Source organism: Gorilla gorilla, chromosome 7 (assembly GCF_029281585.2).
Source record: "Gorilla gorilla gorilla isolate KB3781 chromosome 7, NHGRI_mGorGor1-v2.1_pri, whole genome shotgun sequence".
Classification (NCBI taxonomy): domain Eukaryota; kingdom Metazoa; phylum Chordata; class Mammalia; order Primates; family Hominidae; genus Gorilla; species Gorilla gorilla.
In genome coordinates, this window is record NC_073231.2 from 138,844,475 (window position 1) to 138,865,222 (window position 20,748).

Sequence of the window (20,748 nt, forward strand, 5' to 3'; positions counted from 1 at the left end):
AAGAAGACTGTGGACGTGGTTTGCAGTTTAAAGAGCACTTTTATATCTATGATTTTATTGGTCTTCACATCAACTCTAGGAGGATAGATAGATTGATAGATCGATTAGTCAATCAATTGATTGACAGAAAAATGTAGAGAGATATATTTACCCTTATCTTAAAGGTGCAGACCTGGGGCTAAGAGAGGCTAAGTGAGTTACATAAGGATATTCAGATGGGCAGAGTGGAGGCTCATCCCTGTCGCCGTGTTCCAAAGCCAGTGCTCTTTCTTCTTAGGGCATTTCCCAGTAACAGAGAGTTTGGCTTTTTCTGCCTTGGGCTGTCCGGGCCCCATCCTGACCTTGGGGGAGGAGCAGTGTTGCCTCAGTCCAGATAGGCAGTACCTGGCCTCCAGGTGACAGGCCCTGCACAGGAGGGGCCAGCCTCCTGGACACTTCCTGTGGCTGTCGTTGAGGCGGGAGCTGAGGACTGCCTCTTCTTTCTGTGCCTTGCCCTTGCCTCAGCAGCCACAAGACAAACGGCCTTTTCCCTTGTTGGTGAGCTACCCAATAAAGATGAGTCGGGCACTTTTAGGAGGGGGACACAGGGCGCCTTCACTGATCTGTCCCACAGAACAGGACAAATGAACTCAAGACCACTCAGGCTGGTCTTTCTCTGTGGCATTTAAAAAGACCTCATATTCGAAGAATCCACAGCCACCAAGTGGTGGCATCTGAGCTGGAATGTCAGAGAGGAAGAGACTCCAGGTCAGCCCCTTCCTCTCTGAAAGGCATTTCAATGAGTGACTCCACTGCTCTGAAACTCTGCTTTCACAGCTGTAGAGTGGGGTGCTTATGTTCACCATAGCTTCTACCGCCTTGGGTGGAAGATCAAATGAGACACTCTAGGGCAGAGCCTTTAGCACAGCACTTACGGGGGCAGGTCCTCAGGCAGTGTTTGCTCACATGAGGGGGCCCCTTTGTAGAAACATCTGTGTGTCTGTCTGAGGCCATCATATGTGGAGTGGTGATGTCACAAGGAGTCAGGACCTTGGATGGAGCACAAGTTACCGGGTGCCTGCCTACCCCATGGCCTGAACTGGGGCCTCAGATCCCCAGCTCAGACACACGATTCTAATATAATAGGGTCAGCCTACTTCCAAACCCTCAGCTCTGCTACCTCCTAGCTGTGTGATCTCAGGCAAGCCATTCAACATGTCTAAGCCTCTGCCTCTTCATCTGTAAAATGTGGATAATAAGAATCTGCCAACTTCACAGAACTGTTTGAGGCCCCATTGTAAACACTTGGCACAGTGCCTGGCTCTTAGTAGGTGCATACTAAACTCTAGCTCTGTGTTACCAAGATGGGTCCAGTCACAGAGCATCCAAGGGAAAGGGGACGCCAAGGACCCAGAATGTTTTTTTGGAATAAACCATGGGCCAGAACTGGGAGCTGGAAGGCTGTGTGTTACCATGAGACGGGCTCCAGGTCTGCAGGGAGCAGCCATCTCTGACACCTGCTCACTCTGCAATGTGGGAGAAGTGTCCTCACCTTTTGTGACCTTCAGTTTCCTTCTCTATGAATGGGGTTTAATAGTTGCTCAGGCTGCCATAACAAAGCACTGCAAGCTGCGTGGCTTAAACAACAGAGAGATTTTTCTCACAATTCTAGAGACAGAAGTCCAAGATCAAGGTGTTGCAGGATTGGTTCCTTCAGAGGCTCCTCTCCTTGGCTTGTAGATGTTCCTCTTCTCTTCCTTGTGTCTTTATGTGGCCTTCCCTCTGTACCTGTGTCCTGACACCCTCTTCTTATAAGGACACCGGTCCTATTGGTGACTTCATTTTACCTTAATTACCACATTAGGCACTATCTCCAAATACAGTGAACTGCTGAGGTCTTGGGGGCTAGGACTTCAATGTATAAATTTAGAGGGATACAGCTCCATCCACTGCATGGGGCTAAGTAGGCCACAGAGCTGGCCAGAGGAGTCCTGTGTCAACCAAGAATCAGGCTCCAAGCATGGGAAAGGTGCCTTCCCCACACTTTAGCCTCATGTTTCTCCAATTCCCACAGGCCCCTAACGCGTCTGTGCTGGTGTTCTTCCACAACACCATGGACGGGGAGGAGAGTGAAGGATGGCCGGCTATCGACGGCTCCTTCTTGGCTGCTGTTGGCAACCTCATCGTGGTCACTGCCAGCTACCGAGTGGGTGTCTTCGGCTTCCTGAGTTCTGGTGAGTTGCTGCCTCTGGTGGGAGCTGCTGACCCCCTGAGCCAAGGCTCAGCCCCTTTTTCCCCAAGACCCATCCCCTCACTGCCCCTGCTCCTCCTCCAGCCAAGCTAGGCACACAGTGGAAATTTTAGCACATATGGGAGACCCTCCAGGGATACTGACACCCATAGACAAGGATGATAGTTGCCATTTATTGATAACTTACTACACGTCTGAGCTGCACTGCTCCAAGTCCATTACAGGTCTTATCTTGTGATGTGTGTGTATGTGTGAGTGTGTAGTTTAAAGAGGAAATTGAGGCCCAAGAAGATTAGAAACTGGCTTAAGATTATACAGTCAGGGAACAGCAGGGCCAAGAATTGACTTGCCCTGAACAACCCTAGGGATGAGTTACATAGCTCTTCTGCCCACAGGGAAGCCATCTGATCTGGAATCAGGGCTGTATCAATAAGGAGATTCTCACCTCCTTTTAATACTGGCCTCACTTGTGAACAATGCCCTGTCCCTTGTCACAAACCTGTTGATCACCCCATCTATGGCCTTCATCTTCCCCACTGACTCCTAGGGCTGAAGTGAGTCAGCCTGGACCAACCTAAGCGTCCTCCGTCCACGTCTTTTCCTTCAGCTACCACATGCAGCAGGGAATGTATCAGCTGCAGTGGTCGGGGCAGAGTCACTGGCCTAGGAATCTGAAGAGCCCAGGGCCACCTCTGGCTGTGGACACTCAGACAAAACCTTTCCTTTCACCCAGTCTCAGTCTTGTCTTTGGTAAAATGGGGATAATTTTACCTGATTCCAAAGTTATGAAGATGCTTAAATGAGGTAATACATGTAAAAAAGGGTTTCAGAGACTTGAGTTTTGCACATCTTCGAGGATAGTGACTGCTTCATCTGTGTTTCCCAAGGGTTTCATTTAAGATCTGAGATATCCTACGTGCTAAGTGTGCGTGGGTGAATGGAAGATAGGTGGTCGGAATGACCAGCTGGACTAGAATGTGTGTGAATGTGTGGGGTAGGCGTCCAGCATGAGCAGAGTAGAAACCTGGATGACCACATGGCATGAGGCCTTGGATGCTGCTAAGAAGATTCTAGACATATGAAATGGGCAACAAGTTAAGACAAATAACAACCAGATGTCTATGTAGATGAGGATGAGAAACAGATTTCAGATTTTTTTGATGGGGAGCATGGTCAGCTGGGAATCCAAGGACAGATATAACTTCCCCTTTCCTGGCTCTGAGAGACCCTGGGTCCCTCATTTGGCCTTTCCAAATCTCAGTTTTCTTGGTGGTAAAATCAGGAAAATTATCCCCACCCTCTTTCACATATATGTCGTGGTAAGAAGTGAATATGGTAACTGGGGTTTTGTGGAAACTCTTTGGAGAGTGTTTAAAGAATTATTCACGTGTGAGTTTATTTTCCTCTTTGAAGAGGGAGACCTCTTGGCCTGGGTTTGCTTTCCTCTGTGTGAACACAAGACTGACCATAATTTGTGCCATTGGTAGCCCCTTCCTCTAGAGGCAGTGACATCAGGACTCGCCCCAAGCAGCCTGGGCCTGGGGAACTTTTCCCAGACATGGCTGTCTTGTTGGCTTAGAGCATTTCTAGACAGAAGAGAGTTTCCATATGTCGTCTGTCCCTCAGTGGGCGGGGGATTATGATTTCACAGAGTGTAATCTTGTTGAGAATTCATGTGCTTCTGGAGAGGCAAACTCATTTTGGCTGCCGGCAGGGGCAGCCTGTGGGAAGGAAACGGAAGCTTCCAGAACACCCAACCCCGCTCATTCCTGACGTGCAGCAAGCCTGCCTGTTCATTTTGCTCAAGGGAAAAACCATCAGCAAGAGAGAAGGAAAGTTACGCTTATAGAGTGTGTCTGTCTTCACCAGATATTTCTCCTGGATTACCTCATCTATTTCTCACAGGAGATCTCTGAGGCCAGCAGGGAGCAGCCATTTCACAGATGGGTCAGCGGAGCTCAGTGAGGCTGAGGAATGTTATCGCCACAGTCACAAGTGGCATCCTGTGCCTTCAACTCTGTTGGTGGAACAAGAAATACTGTAGTGCAGGCAGCTCCCTCAGATGGCTGGACACGCCCTTTCAATTCCCTGTTCTTCAGCTGTGCTGAACAGTGTCTGTCTTTTGCATTCATTAGCCACAGGCCATTTTCTTTCTTTCTTTCTTTCTTTCTTTCTTTCTTTCTTTCTTTCTTTCTTTCTTTCTTTCTTTCTTTCTTTCTTTCTTTCCTTCTTTCTTTCTTTCTTTTTTTAATTTTACTTTAAGTTCTGGGATACATGTGCAGAACATGCAGGTTTGTTCCATAGGTATGCATGTGCCATAGTGGTTTGCTGCACCCATCAACCTGTAATCTAGGTTTTAAGCCCCACATGCATTAGGTATTTGTCCTAATGCTCTCCCTCCCCTTGCCCCCCACCCCCCAACAGGCCCTGGTGTGTGTTGTTTCCCCTCCCTGTGTCCATGTATTCTCAGTGTTCAACTCCCACTTATGAATGAGAACATGTGGTGTTTGGTTTTCTGTTCCTGTGTTAGTTTGCTGAGAATGATGGCTTCCTGCTTCATCTATGTCCCTGCAAAGGATACGATCTCATTCTTTTTTATGGCTGCATAGTATTCCATGGTGTATATGTGCCACATTTTCTTTATCCAGTCTATCAGTGATGGGCGTTTGGGTTGGTTCCAAGTCTTTGCTATTGTAAATAGTGCTGCAATAAACATAAGTGTGCATGTGTCTTTATTGTAGAATGATTTGGCGATTCCTCAAAAATCTAGAACCAGAAATACCATTTGACCCAGCAATCTCATTACTGGGTATATACCCACAGGATTATAAATTATTTTACTAGAGAGACACAGGCCATTTTCTTTGCCTTCCTTCCTAGCCTGCCTCATGTGTCCCACATTCCCACACTTCCCAGTCTCTCACATTGCACCTCCCTGCTCTTCAGCTCTGAGAAGGGAGCAAAGACATTCACATCCTCACCAAATCATTCAGGAAACTGAGGCACAGAGATAGGGAAAGGGCAGAGCAGCAGCAGCAGAGCCATGATGCAGATTCAGGCTTCTTGCTATGGAGGAGCTGTCTCCCACCTGCCTCAGGCAAGCTCAGAGATGGGACTGAGCCTGGCCCTGCAGAGGCCAACAGGAAGCAGCTGCTCACGTCCTGAAGCACAAAGAGGCCAGCCCTTGATCCCAGTTAATCCCCCAATAAGCCTGCGACACTGGTGCAACTGTTCCATCTTTCATATTTTTAAATAATAGATTTTATTATTTAGACCTGTTTTAAGTTTATAGAAAAGTGAGCAGAAAGAACAGAGAGTTCCCATACACTCCCTTCTCCCCCTCCTTCTTGCCCTGCTATTTATAAGATGCTTTGGTTGGGCACATATGTTACCCTTGATGAGCCGATGGTGGGGTGCATTATGATTTACTGAAGTCCACAGTTTACCTTGGGGTTCGTCCTGTGTGTTGGATGCTCTCTAGGGTTTGTGGGTTGCCTGATGTCCTGGATCCACCGTTACAAGGTCCAACAGGATCATTTTGTAGCCCTCCAACTTTCCTGTGCTCCACCTCTTCATCTCTCCCTTTTTCCACTTTAAGTCATTGAAAATTGCAGTTCAGAACATAGATTTGGAAAGAGCTGGTTACTTTGCATGCCAGCCTCAGCCTAGGATTCTGCAGGGAATGTGGCTTTGCATCTGAGCAGGATGGGGTCTGAGAGCTGCTCTGTGGGGCCAAAACTCTGAGCAGCTCCTTCCTTCCCCATCCCAGTGCAGGCTGCCTGTCTGTGAGCAGAAGATGCTAAGTCTTGCAGGGCGTCTCACGTGAGATGAAGTGTGTGAGGACAAGCACCAGGATTCACCCATGTTCATTCCCTGCTTCTTCCCTAGACAGGGGCTCTTCCCAGGCAGGGCTGTGTTTTTATCATTTCCTGGCCCAGTATCTAGCTGCCTCCTGGCACAGAGCTGCCTCCTGATCTCAGCAGTGGCAGCCCTGTCACTCACAGAGCCAGGCTGAGCAGCCCCTCGTGAGCATCATCTCATTTGATAAATATGTGCATCATCTGCTGCTGTATCCCAGATTGAAAACGGTCCCTGAGAGCCCCAGACTCCAGAGGTACTTTGTGAAAGAGACCAGAGGAAAATGAAAGCAGAAGCTCGTGCCAGTCCTGAGGCCCACGAGACAAACGCATGCTCTCTGGTGAAAAAAGGCAAGCCCAGCCCAGTGTTTAAAGGGAGTCTTGGTTCCTACGGATCTGAGCAGCTGGAAAGGAAGCAGTTGCTGGGTGAAGGGAGGCCATTTCCCCAAGGCTGGACCCTGTAGCAGGACAGACCCCAGGGGGCATCTGGCACCAAGTTGTTGTTCCTCTCTGTCTGGCAAAGTGATGCAGTGAAGGGAACTGAGGTGGTGGCGTCAGACGGGACACAGGAGGATAGGCTGGACAAGGGGCCTATGGGCTCTGCAGGGTGTGGGAGCAGAGGAAATGTGCTTTGGCCAGGACACCAGACAGAAGGTCCGGCTGCCAACAGTAACCACACATGCCATGACCTCATTGTCTCTGGGACACTCAGAGGCCTACTGAGCAGGTCTGCTCTCCTCTCTACCCAAAACAGGCTCAGAATGCTCCCCCAGTGGGTGCCCTCTCACAGGCAGGCTGGAGACAAGGACACACTGCTAAGAGCATCAGCAACATAACGTTAGAACCTAAACTTGTTCTATTTTATTAAAAATTAATCTTCTACGGTGCTTTATGACAAGCCCTGTTCTGTTCCCCTTACAAGTATTAACTAATTTACTCAACCTTATGAGGAAGTGCTATTATCACCCCCATTTTACAGATGCAGAAAATCAAAGCACACGAACATTAACTTGTCCAGGGCCTCTCAAGGCTGTACCTGGTGGAGCTGGGACTGCAGCCGGCTGGTCTGGTTCCATGGCCACTACACTACACTGCCTCTTGTTGATGTTCTCTGGAAAGACCAGGGCGAGCCCAGAACAGTGCTAAGGGGCTTCTGTCAGATCGTTGAAGAGATCGAATGAGCAAACAAGAGCCAATTCAACAATGAGGGAGCAGGTGAATGCTTGCTGGGTGCTCTGAGCAGAGGAGTAGGAGCCAGGAGGTAAGGGGCAGACCAGGGCGGGCGGCAGTGGATGGAGAAGAGTGTTAGCGCAGGCCTGGAGGGCTTCCATTCAGGTCAGTTCTCCCTGTGGGCAGCTGAGAGCAGTCCTCTGGTGTCTTGCCCCTGGGCCCAAGCCTTGAAGCACATCAGGAGGGGCAAAGAGTGTGCCTGTGGCATGACTGAGTGAGGTGGGACCTGAGGATGAGAAGAACTGGAGCTGAGACACACAGACTGCAGCAGAGGGGGCGGCCCCTGGGCAGTGATGGGGACCCAGACTGATGAGATAGCCTCATGGCACGTCTTAGAAGGTCAGGAAGGCCAGGAAGAAGTTTGCACTTGATGCAGTAGGAATGAGGGAGGTATAAAGGCTTTTTAAACAGAGAAAGTTTCGGAAATAAAGCACTGAAATTTTTTAATGTACATCATAGATTTTTCAACAAACGTTTATTGAATTGGGTTGAATGTTAGGACAGAATTCTGATTGTGAATTAGGATTTGAGTCCCAACTTGATCTCAAATTCACTTCTTGCATGTAAACAAGCTCATTCCCTCTAAAGTTTCAGTTTTTTCACCAGTAAAGGAAAAGGTTGGACCAGACATGTTGGACTGTAATTGCTTGGTAACTGCCTTCTGCATTTGTCTCTGAGGTTGTGTGTCCCTAGGACTAGGTAGCATCTCTCTTGCTTTCTGCCTTACCTAGCATAGTGCCTGATAGCAGCTGAAGCCCAGTTCATACTTGTTTGATGAGTGGCCCCTTGAGCACTTGCTCACCTCTGACCTCTCAGAAGTCTAGACCCCAGAAGTCAACACTGACCCTTTTCGTGTAGTGGGGAAAAAGCTGATACATGGGAAGGGAGAGTCAGGAACATTTCCTCTCCTCCTTGTCCCTGGAATACAGGCTGTGGATGTCACTTTCCAGATTTGCAGGACTTGGTCTGACTCAGTTGGTGCCCTGCTTTCCTGGGTTACCTGAGACCTTGGAGGAAACAAACACATTCATCCTAACAAATGGATCATGTGAGCAATCCAGAAAGTTCACAGCGAGGATCATGTTCTACCAATGGCTTCACCAGTCCCAGAACACAAAATGCATTTGAAGAACTTTTGAACATCTCCACAGCTGGAAGAATAATTTGTGTCGTTATGCACTCTGAGCTAAGTGGAGTGCTCAGGCAGGCTGCAGACAAGAACACTCTGCTAAGAGCATCAGCAACATAATGGTAGAACCTAAACCTGTTCTATTTTATGAAAAAGTAATCTTCCATAGTGCTTTATGACAAGCACTGTTCTGTTCCCTTTACAAATATTAACTGATTTAGTCAACAACCTTATGAGGAAGTGCTATGATCACCCCCATTTTACAGATGGGGAAAATCAAAGCACACGAACATGAACTTGTCCAGGGCCCCTCAAGGCTGTAAATGGTGGAGTTGGGACTGCAGCCGGCTGGTCTGCCTCCATGGTGAGACCATGGTATTCTCTTCAACTTTGTGATTACTAGACTGGGGAATCGGGATGCAAGATTTTTCTGTTTTTTCTTTTCTTTTTTCCTATTTGGGAATATGGAGTCTCATCAGTAGTTTCTTGCTGGATGCTGAATCCTGTGAATCATAACTATGGTGCCTCATGGAGAAACATGAGGGGTCTGGAGCTCGGGGAGTGGGCTGGGCCGCTGACACACACAGGACCATCACCAACATGTAGGTGGTAATGAAGGCCATGGAACCTGATGAGGTTCCTTAGTGCAAAGTCAGAAAGGAAGAATGGGAACCTCAGATGAGACGAGAATGAGATCTGGTGTTTCAAGGTCTGATAAAGAGGACAAGTTAGTGGAGTAGTTTGACAAGGATCTACTGAATTCACAAGACAATGAGAAGTGTATGTAGTGTCTCAAAAAAACCTAAGGAGAAGAGCATATTTGTGCTATACTTGTTTGTATCTAGATCATTTTATTTAAAAAAAAATAGTGCTGAGTTTTCAACAAATGTTAATTGGATTCTATGAAAAAGGAAAGAGATCAATTCAGTTCCATGCTAATAAAGGCTTCAGATGATGAGGCGAGGGGAAGGGTGGGATCCAGAGCTCCAGCCTGGCCTGGCCATTGTCAGGGACAACCACCTGAAGGGGTCAAAGACATGGGGCAGAGAGTTCACCTCCTTCCCACTGATTGGCCAAGACAGTGGTGGACCTGAAGCTGTGCTGCCTCTAATCTGAGTAACTCCCCTCAGCTAATGACAGGGAAGCTGTGGCTCAGAGAGTTGTAAGGACATGATCAAGGTCTCCTAGCTGGCAAAAGAGAGGTACAAGAACATGATCAAGGTCTCCTAGCTGACTAGCATTCAGGCCTATGTGTGTCTGGTCTCAAGGCCCATGCTCCTCCACTGTTCCTCACTGTATTTGGAACCCACAGTCTCGACCTGTGAGGACAAGAGCCCAGAGCCCCTGGCGGGGCCGCGTATATGCCTGCCATAGACAGCCCCATGATTTTCAAATCCAAGGTTGTAAAGTCACAAAGGATAAAAGGCTTTCCTCTTTTCTGAAGGGTCCGGAGAGGTGAGTGGCAACTGGGGGCTGCTGGACCAGGTGGCGGCTCTGACCTGGGTGCAGACCCACATCCGAGGATTTGGCGGGGACCCTCGGCGCGTGTCCCTGGCAGCAGACCGTGGCGGGGCTGATGTGGCCAGCATCCACCTTCTCACGGCCAGGGCCACCAACTCCCAACTTTTCCGGAGAGCTCTGCTGATGGTAAGTGGTGTGTGTTCTACCTTCAGTCTTACTGCAGATGCGGCCGGGGGAGGTGGTTCTCCTGTGCTGCGGAAGTCTAGTTGGCTTCAATTGCTTGGGTTTCCCTTGTCCTTTGTCCTGAGTGTGGATGCTGCTTGGAGTTTTCCATGTATGTGTGATTCCACAATGCTGAAGAGCTTTCCTGACTTTTTTCCACTCACGTCTGAAGTGCTAAAAATTTTAGATGGTGAAGTGTTTCTATTTCCTGAGAGTGGTTCATTAGGATTTAGTGATCTGAACCATCTATTATCTCTCTTGTCAATGCATGATGGTAAAGAGGAGAACTCACTGTTCGCAATTCTTCTGGATGGCCTGAAGTGCTGGCTACATGAGGATGATGATGATGGTGAGGAGGAGGAGGATGATGGTGGTAATGATGATAATGATGATGGTGATGATACAATGATGTTGATAATGACAATAATTATGATGGGAAAAATAACCTGGTTGGCCACTGCATATGCCCTGGTATTTATTGATCTGTCATTGATTAGTTTCTAATTTCATGGCACATCCAATTGGTGCCAGATATGCTGTGCAAGATGCTGGAAATGCCATGAAACATTATACATAACCCAGTTCTTAGGAAGCTTGTCATTACTGGGGGTTGAGGGACAAATGCTTAAAGCAGATATTTATAAGAATATCTCAGGGCAGCCCTAAGAGAAGGCCCCAGCCAAGCATAAGGGAAGGAGGGAGTTTGGATCAGCACATCCCTTGAGGGGAGTGTCTGAGCCAAATGCTGAATGCTGGGTAGGCATTTACCTAGAGACAAAGTCCTGGCAACAGGGAAAGCTTGGAGGACAGAGCCCTGGTGGGGCAGCAGTGTGGAGCAGAGATGAGCCAGACTGCCCTGAACAGCTTGAGTTTTATCCTGAGTCCATGGGGAGCCTTCAGAGTGGTTTTGATTATTTATCTGTTTGCTTGTTTGTTTTGTTTTATGATTTTAACCATTTTAAGTGTTCCGTTCATTGGGATTAAGTACATTCCCAATGTTGTGAAACCATTACTACTATCCGTCGCCAGAACAGAACCTCTGTATCCACTAACAACCCCCATCTCCTCATTCTCTCAGCCCCTGGTAACCACTACTCTACTTTCTGTCTCTATCCACTTGCCTGTTGTAGGTGCCTCATATTAGTGTAATCATGTAAGATTTGTCCTAATGTGTCTGGCTTATTTCCCTTAGCATAATGTCTTTAAGGTCCATCCATGTTGTAGCATGTTTCAGAATTTCTTTCCTTTTTATGGCTGCATAATATTCCATTGCGCAGAGGGACCACATTTTGTTTATCCACTCATCTGTTGATGGACATTTGAATTCTACCTTTTGCCTATTGTGAACAGTGCTGCTGTGAACATGGGTGTTCAGAAGGCCTTTAAGCAGGACGGAAATGTGCTTAGAGCTGCCCTTCAGGACAACCTCTCTTAAAGCTGGGTGAAGAATGAATTTAAGAGGGGCAATGCTGGAGGCAAAGGAAAGCAGTTAGGATACTGTAAAGTTACTCAAGTTAAGGAAAGATGGAGAACAATTAACTGTACCTCAGCCTTGCCCAACCTTTTAGGGATCCAAACTCTTGATCCTAGGAGGGTAGGAGAAGTGTCATTGTTTGGGCACAACTGATGCTAGGTCAGCATTGTCACCATTGCCAACAGAAAGCCGTGTCACCTGCCATGCATCTCTCTCCATCAGCCACAGGAGCCTTTCACGTTCCTTGGAGTTCATGCTCTGTTCTGGCTCATACAGGCAGTTTCCTTTGCATGGAACAGTTTTTCCCCATCCCCCTCTTTGCCTGCCCTACTTTTCCTTTAGAGAAGCCTTCCTGACTTTTCAGCCTAGAACTGAGCCCTCTTTATATGGCTTGTGCTGCCTGTACGTCTCCTATGCAACATTCACCAGGATTTCCAACAGTAAGTAATTGCTCTTAGTGCCAAAGCTGCTGCCTCACAAGACTGCTAGCTTGAGCTGAGCAGGGGCTGGGTGTGCCTTGCTCTCCATGGGACCCCGAGCACCCCACACAGCACATCTTAGAGTCCGTGGATGTGCCATAATTATTTTGGGGCAGCAATGAGCAGATGACTGGGGGAAGTTTCAGTTGTTGCTCTCAGGGCCCCAGGACCCACAGGATACACCAGCTCCCTCCCTTCCACCTCTTTCTTGTGAGTCTTGTCCTTTGATTCCAGTTTTCTGCAATCTGTCCCTCTGAAGTTGATCCATCTCAGTGGCAGGAGAATTGAGCACAAACATCTTTCAATTCCTGGTGTTGAAAACAAACTATCCTGCGTTGAATTGATCCTGGAGAGATTTCTCCAGGGCCCTTTCAAAAACCAGACACTCATTAGGACCCAGAAGATGCCAAAAATACCTTCCAATGGGCTCAGAAAGCAGATTTTTCTTTTTGAGGGTTTAAGTGTTTGGGGAATTTCAAATACTAATCTGTTTTAACAAATGGCAGTGTATTTAAAAATAAACCCTTCCATCTGTTTTAGTCATTTGGAAGTAGCTTTTACAACTGCTCCCAGCAGTCCTTGGGATGCATGTGAAATTATTTGGAATTGAGAGAACTAAAATACTTCAATATATTAGCAGTTCTTAAATGTGTTCTTTATCAACAGATGTTTGGGGAAATGAATATGAGTTGGCAGTTTATTCTGGGATAAAATCTTAAGTCTCTCTGCAAATCTTGGGGCCAGAACTGTTGAAACATTGGTCAAGGGAAACCCTGTGATGATAATGAATAACCTGTATTCATTCAGCACATTTGAGACCACAAAGCACTTTCAGTGTCTTATCTCACAGATTCCTCGCACTGATTGGCATGGGGACTTTATTTTATTTTTCAACCTAGAGATAAGAAATTTGAGGCTCAGAGAGATTTAGTGACCTACCAAAGAACACACAGCAAGGAAGAAGCTGTGTTAAGGACTAGAACCTAAAGCCAAGTCCTGTATTTCCCCACTCTGATGCTGCCTTTCCAGGAATTTGGGACTCTGTTGGGGTCTCAAGCTATAAGATAAAGAGCCGAAGCCTAAGATCAGATAGGCCTGCATGAAGATGCTGGTCTTGGAGAAAGCACTTCACCTTGTATTCTTCACCTATCAAGTCAAATCAGTGTGATGAATTGTATTTCCCAAGGTCTTGAGATGTTATCAGGACTTATGGTTTGCAAACTATCTTGCACAACAGAGGAACTCAAAAATCAAGCTCCTTCTTCCCTCTTCCCTTGCCAAGGGAAGGCAACTCCAGATGGAAGTATGTCCTAGGGTATTTCACCCGTCCTGAGGCCAGGCTGGAGGATGAAGGATGACTTGTTGCAGACATGCATCCTGTGGCTGTGTCCCTGCACAGTCTTCAGACAGGGAAGGTCATGTCTTCTGTGGTATGATTCACGGACCCAGAAAACATTTCCCTTGCTGTTCTATGACAGCGCCCCAAGTCTGCATTCCTCAGGGTGAACTCCTGGCCTCAGGAATCAGCCTCAAGCTAAATTTTCTGGTCTTGATTTTTACTCCATTCCTGCATGAATCCTGCATGAGTCCTACACTCCAGGCCCACTAGCTATCACCCTTCTAAGGAAATGCCATGCCTTCCTCTAGGCCTTTTTATCTCTGTTCTGTGTTCAGCATATCCAGTATCCACCTGGAAAGTTCCTGCTGTCCTTCAGGGCTCAGCTGAAATGAAGCCTCCAAGCCTTTCCTCATCTCTTGAAACAGAAGGAAAGAATCTCACCTTAGTGAAAACACTTATATGTAGCAATTCTTAGTAACTGTGCCTTATTTTACATGCTTATTATTTTTCTAACATCTCTCATTCCAATTCTACTATGACTAGGTGCTTGAAAACTTCTATGAGTTTAATCCACTTAGTGTTTCCTTAACACTTAGCACAGCGCTTGGTTCAGAGACAGTGCTGAGTTCCACTAAAGTGATGAGAGAGATGGTGGTTTGGACTCAGAACACTGTTCTCTATCGTTTTTGCAGTATATCTTACAGTGTGAGCATGCTATGCTTGTCTATTCAGAATTCACCAAGATATTCATAAGTTTTGATGCTTCTACATGTATTTTAGAATAAGCTTATTGAGGTTTTATTCTAATATTTTTGCTGGGAGTTTGAGTGACATAGACTTGGTCATTAATTTCAGAAAAAAAACTACATTGTAATGGTGTTAAGCCTTGCATTCATGAATCAGGTAAACACTGTAACCATGAACATAGTATTTTTGCCCTGTTAGGTCTTTTTGTACAGTTTTGAACATGTTTTAATAAAAGTTTTGTGCAATCATTGTGAGGTAAGTTCCTACACATGCCATCATTTGCTTGGTATTATCAATGCTGTCTTCTTTTCTATTGTATTTTCCAGCTTGAAAATACTAGTGTTAGGAAATAAGTGGATTCAGCAATTTGCTGAGCTGTTTTGTCACGTCTAATGCTTTGCCTGTTGGTTTCTTTGGATTTTCTATGAAGTTTCCTCGTTATTCTGCAAATAATGGCGGGTTTATTTCTATACCTATTGAAGCAAAATGCTCAGTTGATATAAGGAGGAGACCCAGTACTAAAGCAGCTCAGTGGATAAAAAAGTTCATTTTTTTTTTCTCTCTCTCTCTCTCTCATAACATCTGCCAAGGTGGGCAGTCCAGGTGTCTCTGGATCACTCAGGGCTCTGGTTTCTTCTGGGTATTTCTCTGCCATTTCTTAAGGCCTTCCTCATCTGTAGGGTTGAGTTTGGGCTGCCAGGGCTTCCAGATAGTAGGGAGGGGATGGAGAGGAAGGAGGACCACACCTGCCGTCTTAGGGCTTTGCTGGTAAGGGGCACACTCCCTCTTTAGGTATGGTTACAAGCAGAACTGCATTTGATTTGCTTTCATTCTCCATCATCTTTCTTGATCATGCTTGTTCATATTTTTATCATATTAGTCTACTTAAACAATGTTTTGCTTTTTAAAATCTTCTCTATGGCTGTGTTTTCAGAAGTCTATTTCACTGATGTCTTATTGTTATCTTCTACCTTCTTCCCGTTTCCTTGGTTATCTATTGTCCCTTTAGCTTCTTAAGTTGAAAGTTAATCTCATTACTTTCATTCTTTGTTTCCTGATCAATTTATTTCAAGCAATAATTTACCCTCTATCAGCTACACCCATGAAATTTTGAAAAGTAGCAATATGTCATTTATTTATAATATTTTATTTATTGCATTATTTTCTTCTTAACCTAAGGATTTGTTTTTTAGACTTTAGATCCCTAGAATTTTTAAATTTTTATTCATCATTTTGGAATTTGATTTCTAATTTTATTGCTTTATTATCGTAGAGCATGAATTGGAAGATTCTGACTCTGAAATTTATTAGTACTTTCTCTGTGACCTAATACATTATCCATTTGTTGGCAGAAAAGTTATATAGTGTTATCAAAATCTATCTACCTATTTATTTATTTACTTATCTTTGCTTACTGTATCAATTTCTGAGATTTGTATATTAAAATCTCCGAATAAAATTATTGATTTATCTATTTGTCCCTGTTGCAGTTGCTTAATATATTCTGAAACTATATCATCCCATTAACATAGGTTGCAATCATTGTTTCTTCTTAATGTTTTGTTCCTTTTGCACATCTCTCTTTGCCATTATGTAATTTATTTTCACCTTAAATCCCATTTTGTCTCAAAATGCACCACAGGTTTTCCTTTTGTTCATTTTTGCATTAAAATTTTTTGCCCCTTTATTTTCAAACTTTGTGTGTCAATAGACAATACAATGCTGGAATTTTAAAGATTTGTCCTCCACACAGCATGATCTTTTAAACATATCAGTGAAATGGTCTTACCCCCTACTTGGATCCTTTCAATGGCTCCTCATGTCTCCTAGAATGGACCCTATGCCATCCCCTACCCTCTAGGGCCCTGCAGGACCTTCCTGATACCTCCTAAGCACACTCCCTCCTTCCCTAGCTCCCTCAGTCTGGCCACCCTGCCTTCTTTTAGCTCCTTCAGCATGCAGTCTTGCTCCTCCTGCCTGCAGGAATTGCCCCATTATTCCTGCTGACTCCATACACTTCCTAGATCTTTACATGGCTGTTTGCTGCTCATCTTTCAGGCCTCAGCCCAAACATTGCCTCTGCTTGGAGGCCTTTCCTAAGCCTGGACCTGAAGGATGTCCTGCCTGCCAGGTGACTGCTTGGAGCCTGCCCTCATCCTCATCACCATCATTACCAAGCATCTTGTTTATTTATGATGTCAAGCTCCATGATATCAGAGACCTCATCTGGTTTTCATTGCTATAGCCCCAGTACCTGAGCAGTGTCTATTTAGTAGGTGTCCAGAAATATCTGCAGAACGAAATTCTTGGAAGAACGAATAGCGCAGCTATCACAAGTAATGTGCAGAAAATCTAGGCAGGACGTTTTTATAACAATCGTTCAGAATTTGGTGTTTCCTTCAATCCCTCAGGCCCATCTTCAAGTTTCGTAAGACACCCCCCAGAGTCATACACTCTGGTTTTGCTTAAGGCCACACCTAAAGAAGATGCTGAGCTGCTAACTGGCACCAGGTTTCTCTGGGTGATCTTTACTCCTCTCTCTCTAGTTGCACGTTTATTTGAAAATTTGAAACCCACTGAGCTTCTGAATGAACCACCCATCCTCCTCAACCCAGAAACTCTCCCTGTGTGCCAAGGGTTAAATATTTATTAGGTTTGTTTTAATCAGGAATAAATACATGATTTAGCAAAGTGTAATGCTTCCCACTTAGAAATCCCTCTGGGTGCTCCCCAAACGTTCCAATCACATTCGTCACAACGGAAAACAACACATAAGATACTGTGCAGACATCTGGAGTTCAGGGGGTCACCCTGCCTTATGCGGGAAGTCAATGTCCACAGTGTTACATTCATTTCTCATAGGTTGGCTGGTTCCTTTGAAATAGCCTTTTGGAACTGTTGGGGAAACCACAGATGTCTCCTTGTATAAACACACTAGAATCTATGATACAGAAAATTGTGTAACTGCACATACACATACCACTAGCACGATGAGCTCAGATGGACGGAATGCTTATGTGAGCAGACAGACAGGGAGAGATACTGCAAGCATGTTCCCCTCCTTCCCCAGGATCCCTTTGAAACAGGGAAACATGAGTCACAGATTCATCTGCAGCCCACTCTCTTCCTAGCAGGATTTGGATGGGAGCTTCTCCTTCTCTGGCTATACATTGTGTTTTCTCCCTTGTCTCTTAAAATTATGCATGACATCATTAATCCACTTGGACTCCCCATCTTTCCTGGAGCTGAGCATTTTTCCTCATATGGATGCCAGACCCTTCTTAGAATAAAGTACCGGGTGAGTTAATTCTTTAGACTGTATCCATTTCTTTTCTAAAAAATCCAGCTATTCTTACCTACCCGATCCAGCCAGCCCTTCCACTCTGAAGAGCAGCTGGAAAATGAGCTCCTGAGTGTCCCTCACCTGTCTCTAATTCCATCCTAAGCCATGAGCTGATTTCTCTTTTTACACATTTGTTTATACATTTTTTCCCTGTCTACACTGTGAACACCTCTGTTGGGGGTTAGGACTTATGCGTCTTTTTTTTTTTTTTTTGGCTTGCCTGACACCTTACAGAGGACTTAATGCAATGCCTATTCAGGCAATAAATGAATACTTGATGCATTCATACAGGCAAGAATCCCAGCATCCCAGAGAAGCTCTGTCTGCGCTGCAAAGCCATGGCTGCAGACATCAGGGAAGCTGGTGCAGTTCTAGTCTCGCCTCCTTGATTTCCCTGCCAGCAGTCTTCCTCTCTCTTATTATTCTGGCCCTCTGCAGAACCAGGGAGGCCATCTGACTTCCACCCATATGGCTTTGGTGCAGGAGCAGACCAAAGGTATCTCCCAATTGAAGGCTAAGAAGTCCTTTGGGCTAATGTTTAGTGTCACGAAGTTCCTTTAAAAAGAGAGGAAAGCATACCAGAAGTCCCTATGGATTAGTTAAAGTAGTTCCATTCAGGGCACCCATCTGCAAACCCAGACCTTCTGCCAGGACACAGCTTTTGTTTCCTCTCCCTCTCAGGCTTGCCCATACAGAAGTTCTCTCCAATGACCTTGGAGTGTAACTGTCTGGACAGGTCCAGTTCCTTGGAGAGCAGTCCTGGTGCCCTTTCTTGTGAGAGTGGCTTTGTCCTTCCCACACACACAATGTGTGCATACATACATGCTGGGCTCTTCCAAGCATCACCCGACATGTCATGATCCAATGTTTTGTGATGCCACAGCCCTGATCAGACACCAGGGAGGGGTTCCTTTGGTCATGATGTGGATAGAGAAGATGCGAATTTGAGTCTCCATGTGGCTTCTCTTGGCTTCTAAAATACATGAGGTTCCCGGGGATCAGGGAACCTCGCTTTTCGCAAGATCCCAGGCAATAGTTGGAACTTCTGTTCCTTTTGGGCATGAACCATTGTGTCTGTTCTTGGCTAGTCCTCAAAGTAAGGTGGTGATGAGAAGAATGAGCTCTTTCTCTTGCTGCCACCATACATCAGGGAGATACTTTTCTTCTTTCGATCAAAGGAGGTGTTGTCCTCACTGGTCAGGGACAGGTAAGAGGCAATGCTCTCTCGAAGGCCATAGCTGAAAAGGGACTCGTCTACCCCAAGCGGGTTCTCTGTTCCCTCGGGGTCCTCCTGCAGTCTGTGGGCCAGAAGAAAAGGCAGTAGAGAAAGGGAAAAAAAGAGAGTCATAGAGAGAGGAGGAGATAAAGGGCAAGAGAATGAGAACAGGAGGAAAAGAAAAACAAAAATCCTAGTGACTATTTCTCTAACTTATTATTATTTTTCTTTATTTATTTTATGATGGAGTCTCGCTCTGTTGCCCAGGCTGGAGTGCAGTGGTGCAATCTCTGCTCACTGCAACCTCTGCCTCCCAGGCTCAAGCGATTCTCCCTCCTTAGCCTCCTGAGTAGCTGGGATTACAACCATCCACCACCACGCCCAGCTAATTTTTTGTATTTTGAGTAGAGACAGGGTTTCACCATGTTGGCCAGGCTGGTCTCAAACTCCTGACCTTAGGTGATCTGCCCACCTCAGCCTCCCAAAGTGCTGGGGTTACAGGCATTAGCCACCACGCCTGGCCCTAACTTACTATTCTAGTTATTACCCTAACCTATTACTCTAACTACTCTAACTGCAATTATTCTAACCCATTATTTTAATTCTGGTTCTGACATTTGTGGGCTGTGTGATCTTGGACAAATCACTTAACCTGTCTGAACTGCTCTTTTCTTGGATGGCTGACACTTCCAGCTGTAAATTTTAGTAAAAATTAATTTTTGTTATTTACAAGAAAGAGCAGTTTTCTTCATGTCTCGCATAATTTTGATCCTGATTTTCTTTGATTTGCCAATGGGATGTCTGGATTGATACTGAATTATTAAGATAACCCACCAATCCCAAACTACAGATATCCTTTAAAATTCACAGGCTGACAATGGAATAAACAGAACAAATCCATGAAAGTTTTTTTCTCTTAGAAAAAACAAAGAAGTCACTGTAGGATTCTGCTGATGTGTTTAAGCTTTGTGAGTGGGTTTTAAATAATATTAAATTTACACAGGATGTGTTACTTTCTAGGATCCTAACAATTAGAAAAGGAAAAGTGGTATATTTCAGCTAGAATGTATATTGCTAGCATAGAATAAGGACTCAGTAAATGTTTGCAGAAACGGGGAGCTGCCACACACCTCGTGAGGCCTGAAGCTGCCCCTGCACCCAGGGATTCCCTTGGTCTACACTTGTGTGGGGTGCTTACCCCCCAGTTTCAGCAGGGCTGGCTGACTCTGGCCATGGTTTTCATGTGGTCGGCACACACACTGTTTTGTGCTCACATGTTCACAGAGCACTCGCATGCACACACACACACACACACACACACACACACACACACCATACTCACCTGGACACTCTCCTCCAGTCCACAGTCTTCTGACGCAAGGTGACAGGTGAGCTGGAGGCCCTCACTGCTGGGGCAGCCGTGCTTTGTGTCAGGCAGGGCGTGGTGAGCACACAGCACAGGCCATCAGCCACCTCTGAGGAGGGAAGCAGACAGCCGGTCAGGGACCCTGGGGACGCCTCAGCCAGTGTGGGGTTCAGGCCTGAGACACTCTCCAGTGCAGCTCCCTGGCTGCTGCCATGGGGACCTGGGCCTGAGATTTCAAAGGGGCATGGTAGGTGGTGACAATGCTGAAAGTCACGCGCCCAGCTGTTTGAGAAATGTAAGCGTGCCCTGGTATACTCTGCACTTAGCCAGGCATGGGCAGAGAGAGAGGTTTAAGATCCAGTATCAACCAAGCTTGGGTTTGAATTTTAGCTTTACCCCGATAGTAAATTATCAAGAACGTCTCTGAGCTTTCCTTTCCTCAACTGCAGAATGAAAGAAATGAGGCAACAAGTGAGTGCCTGCAGAAGCCGCACCCTTCCAGGGTTTCCCGCAAATGCCCAATCCATTAACCTCACAGGGTGTGAGAATGGGGCTGCATACGGCGCTGATCCCCACAGTTGTGCATTTACAATGGAACAGGTGGACTAAATAGATCTCTAGGAAGAAAGATAAAAGAAACAATGAAAGAAGGAAG

The 20,748-nt window shown here is 45.9% G+C and overlaps 2 protein-coding genes across 10 annotated transcripts in view; one reads left to right on the forward strand and one right to left on the reverse strand.

Moving 5' to 3' along the window:
- LOC101148708 (thyroglobulin) overlaps positions 1–20,748 on the forward strand; it is a 218,394-nt gene that overhangs the window by 103,640 nt on the left and 94,006 nt on the right. For all 7 annotated transcript variants that reach the window (XM_063709519.1, XM_063709517.1, XM_063709516.1 and 4 more), the window contains 2 exons: positions 2,054–2,213; positions 9,891–10,093. In XM_063709519.1, the coding sequence (XP_063565589.1) occupies positions 2,054–2,213; positions 9,891–10,093 (363 nt within the window). The remainder of the gene's footprint in view (positions 1–2,053; positions 2,214–9,890; positions 10,094–20,748) is intronic.
- SLA (Src like adaptor) overlaps positions 15,852–20,748 on the reverse strand; it is a 66,944-nt gene continuing 62,047 nt past the window's right edge. For all 3 annotated transcript variants that reach the window (XM_031014050.3, XM_063709523.1, XM_019032267.4), the window contains 2 exons: positions 20,070–20,202; positions 15,852–18,809 (listed from right to left, as the gene is read on the reverse strand). In XM_031014050.3, coding sequence (XP_030869910.1) covers positions 18,596–18,809; positions 20,070–20,202 — 347 coding nt within the window. In that variant the 3' untranslated portion in view covers positions 15,852–18,595. The remainder of the gene's footprint in view (positions 18,810–20,069; positions 20,203–20,748) is intronic.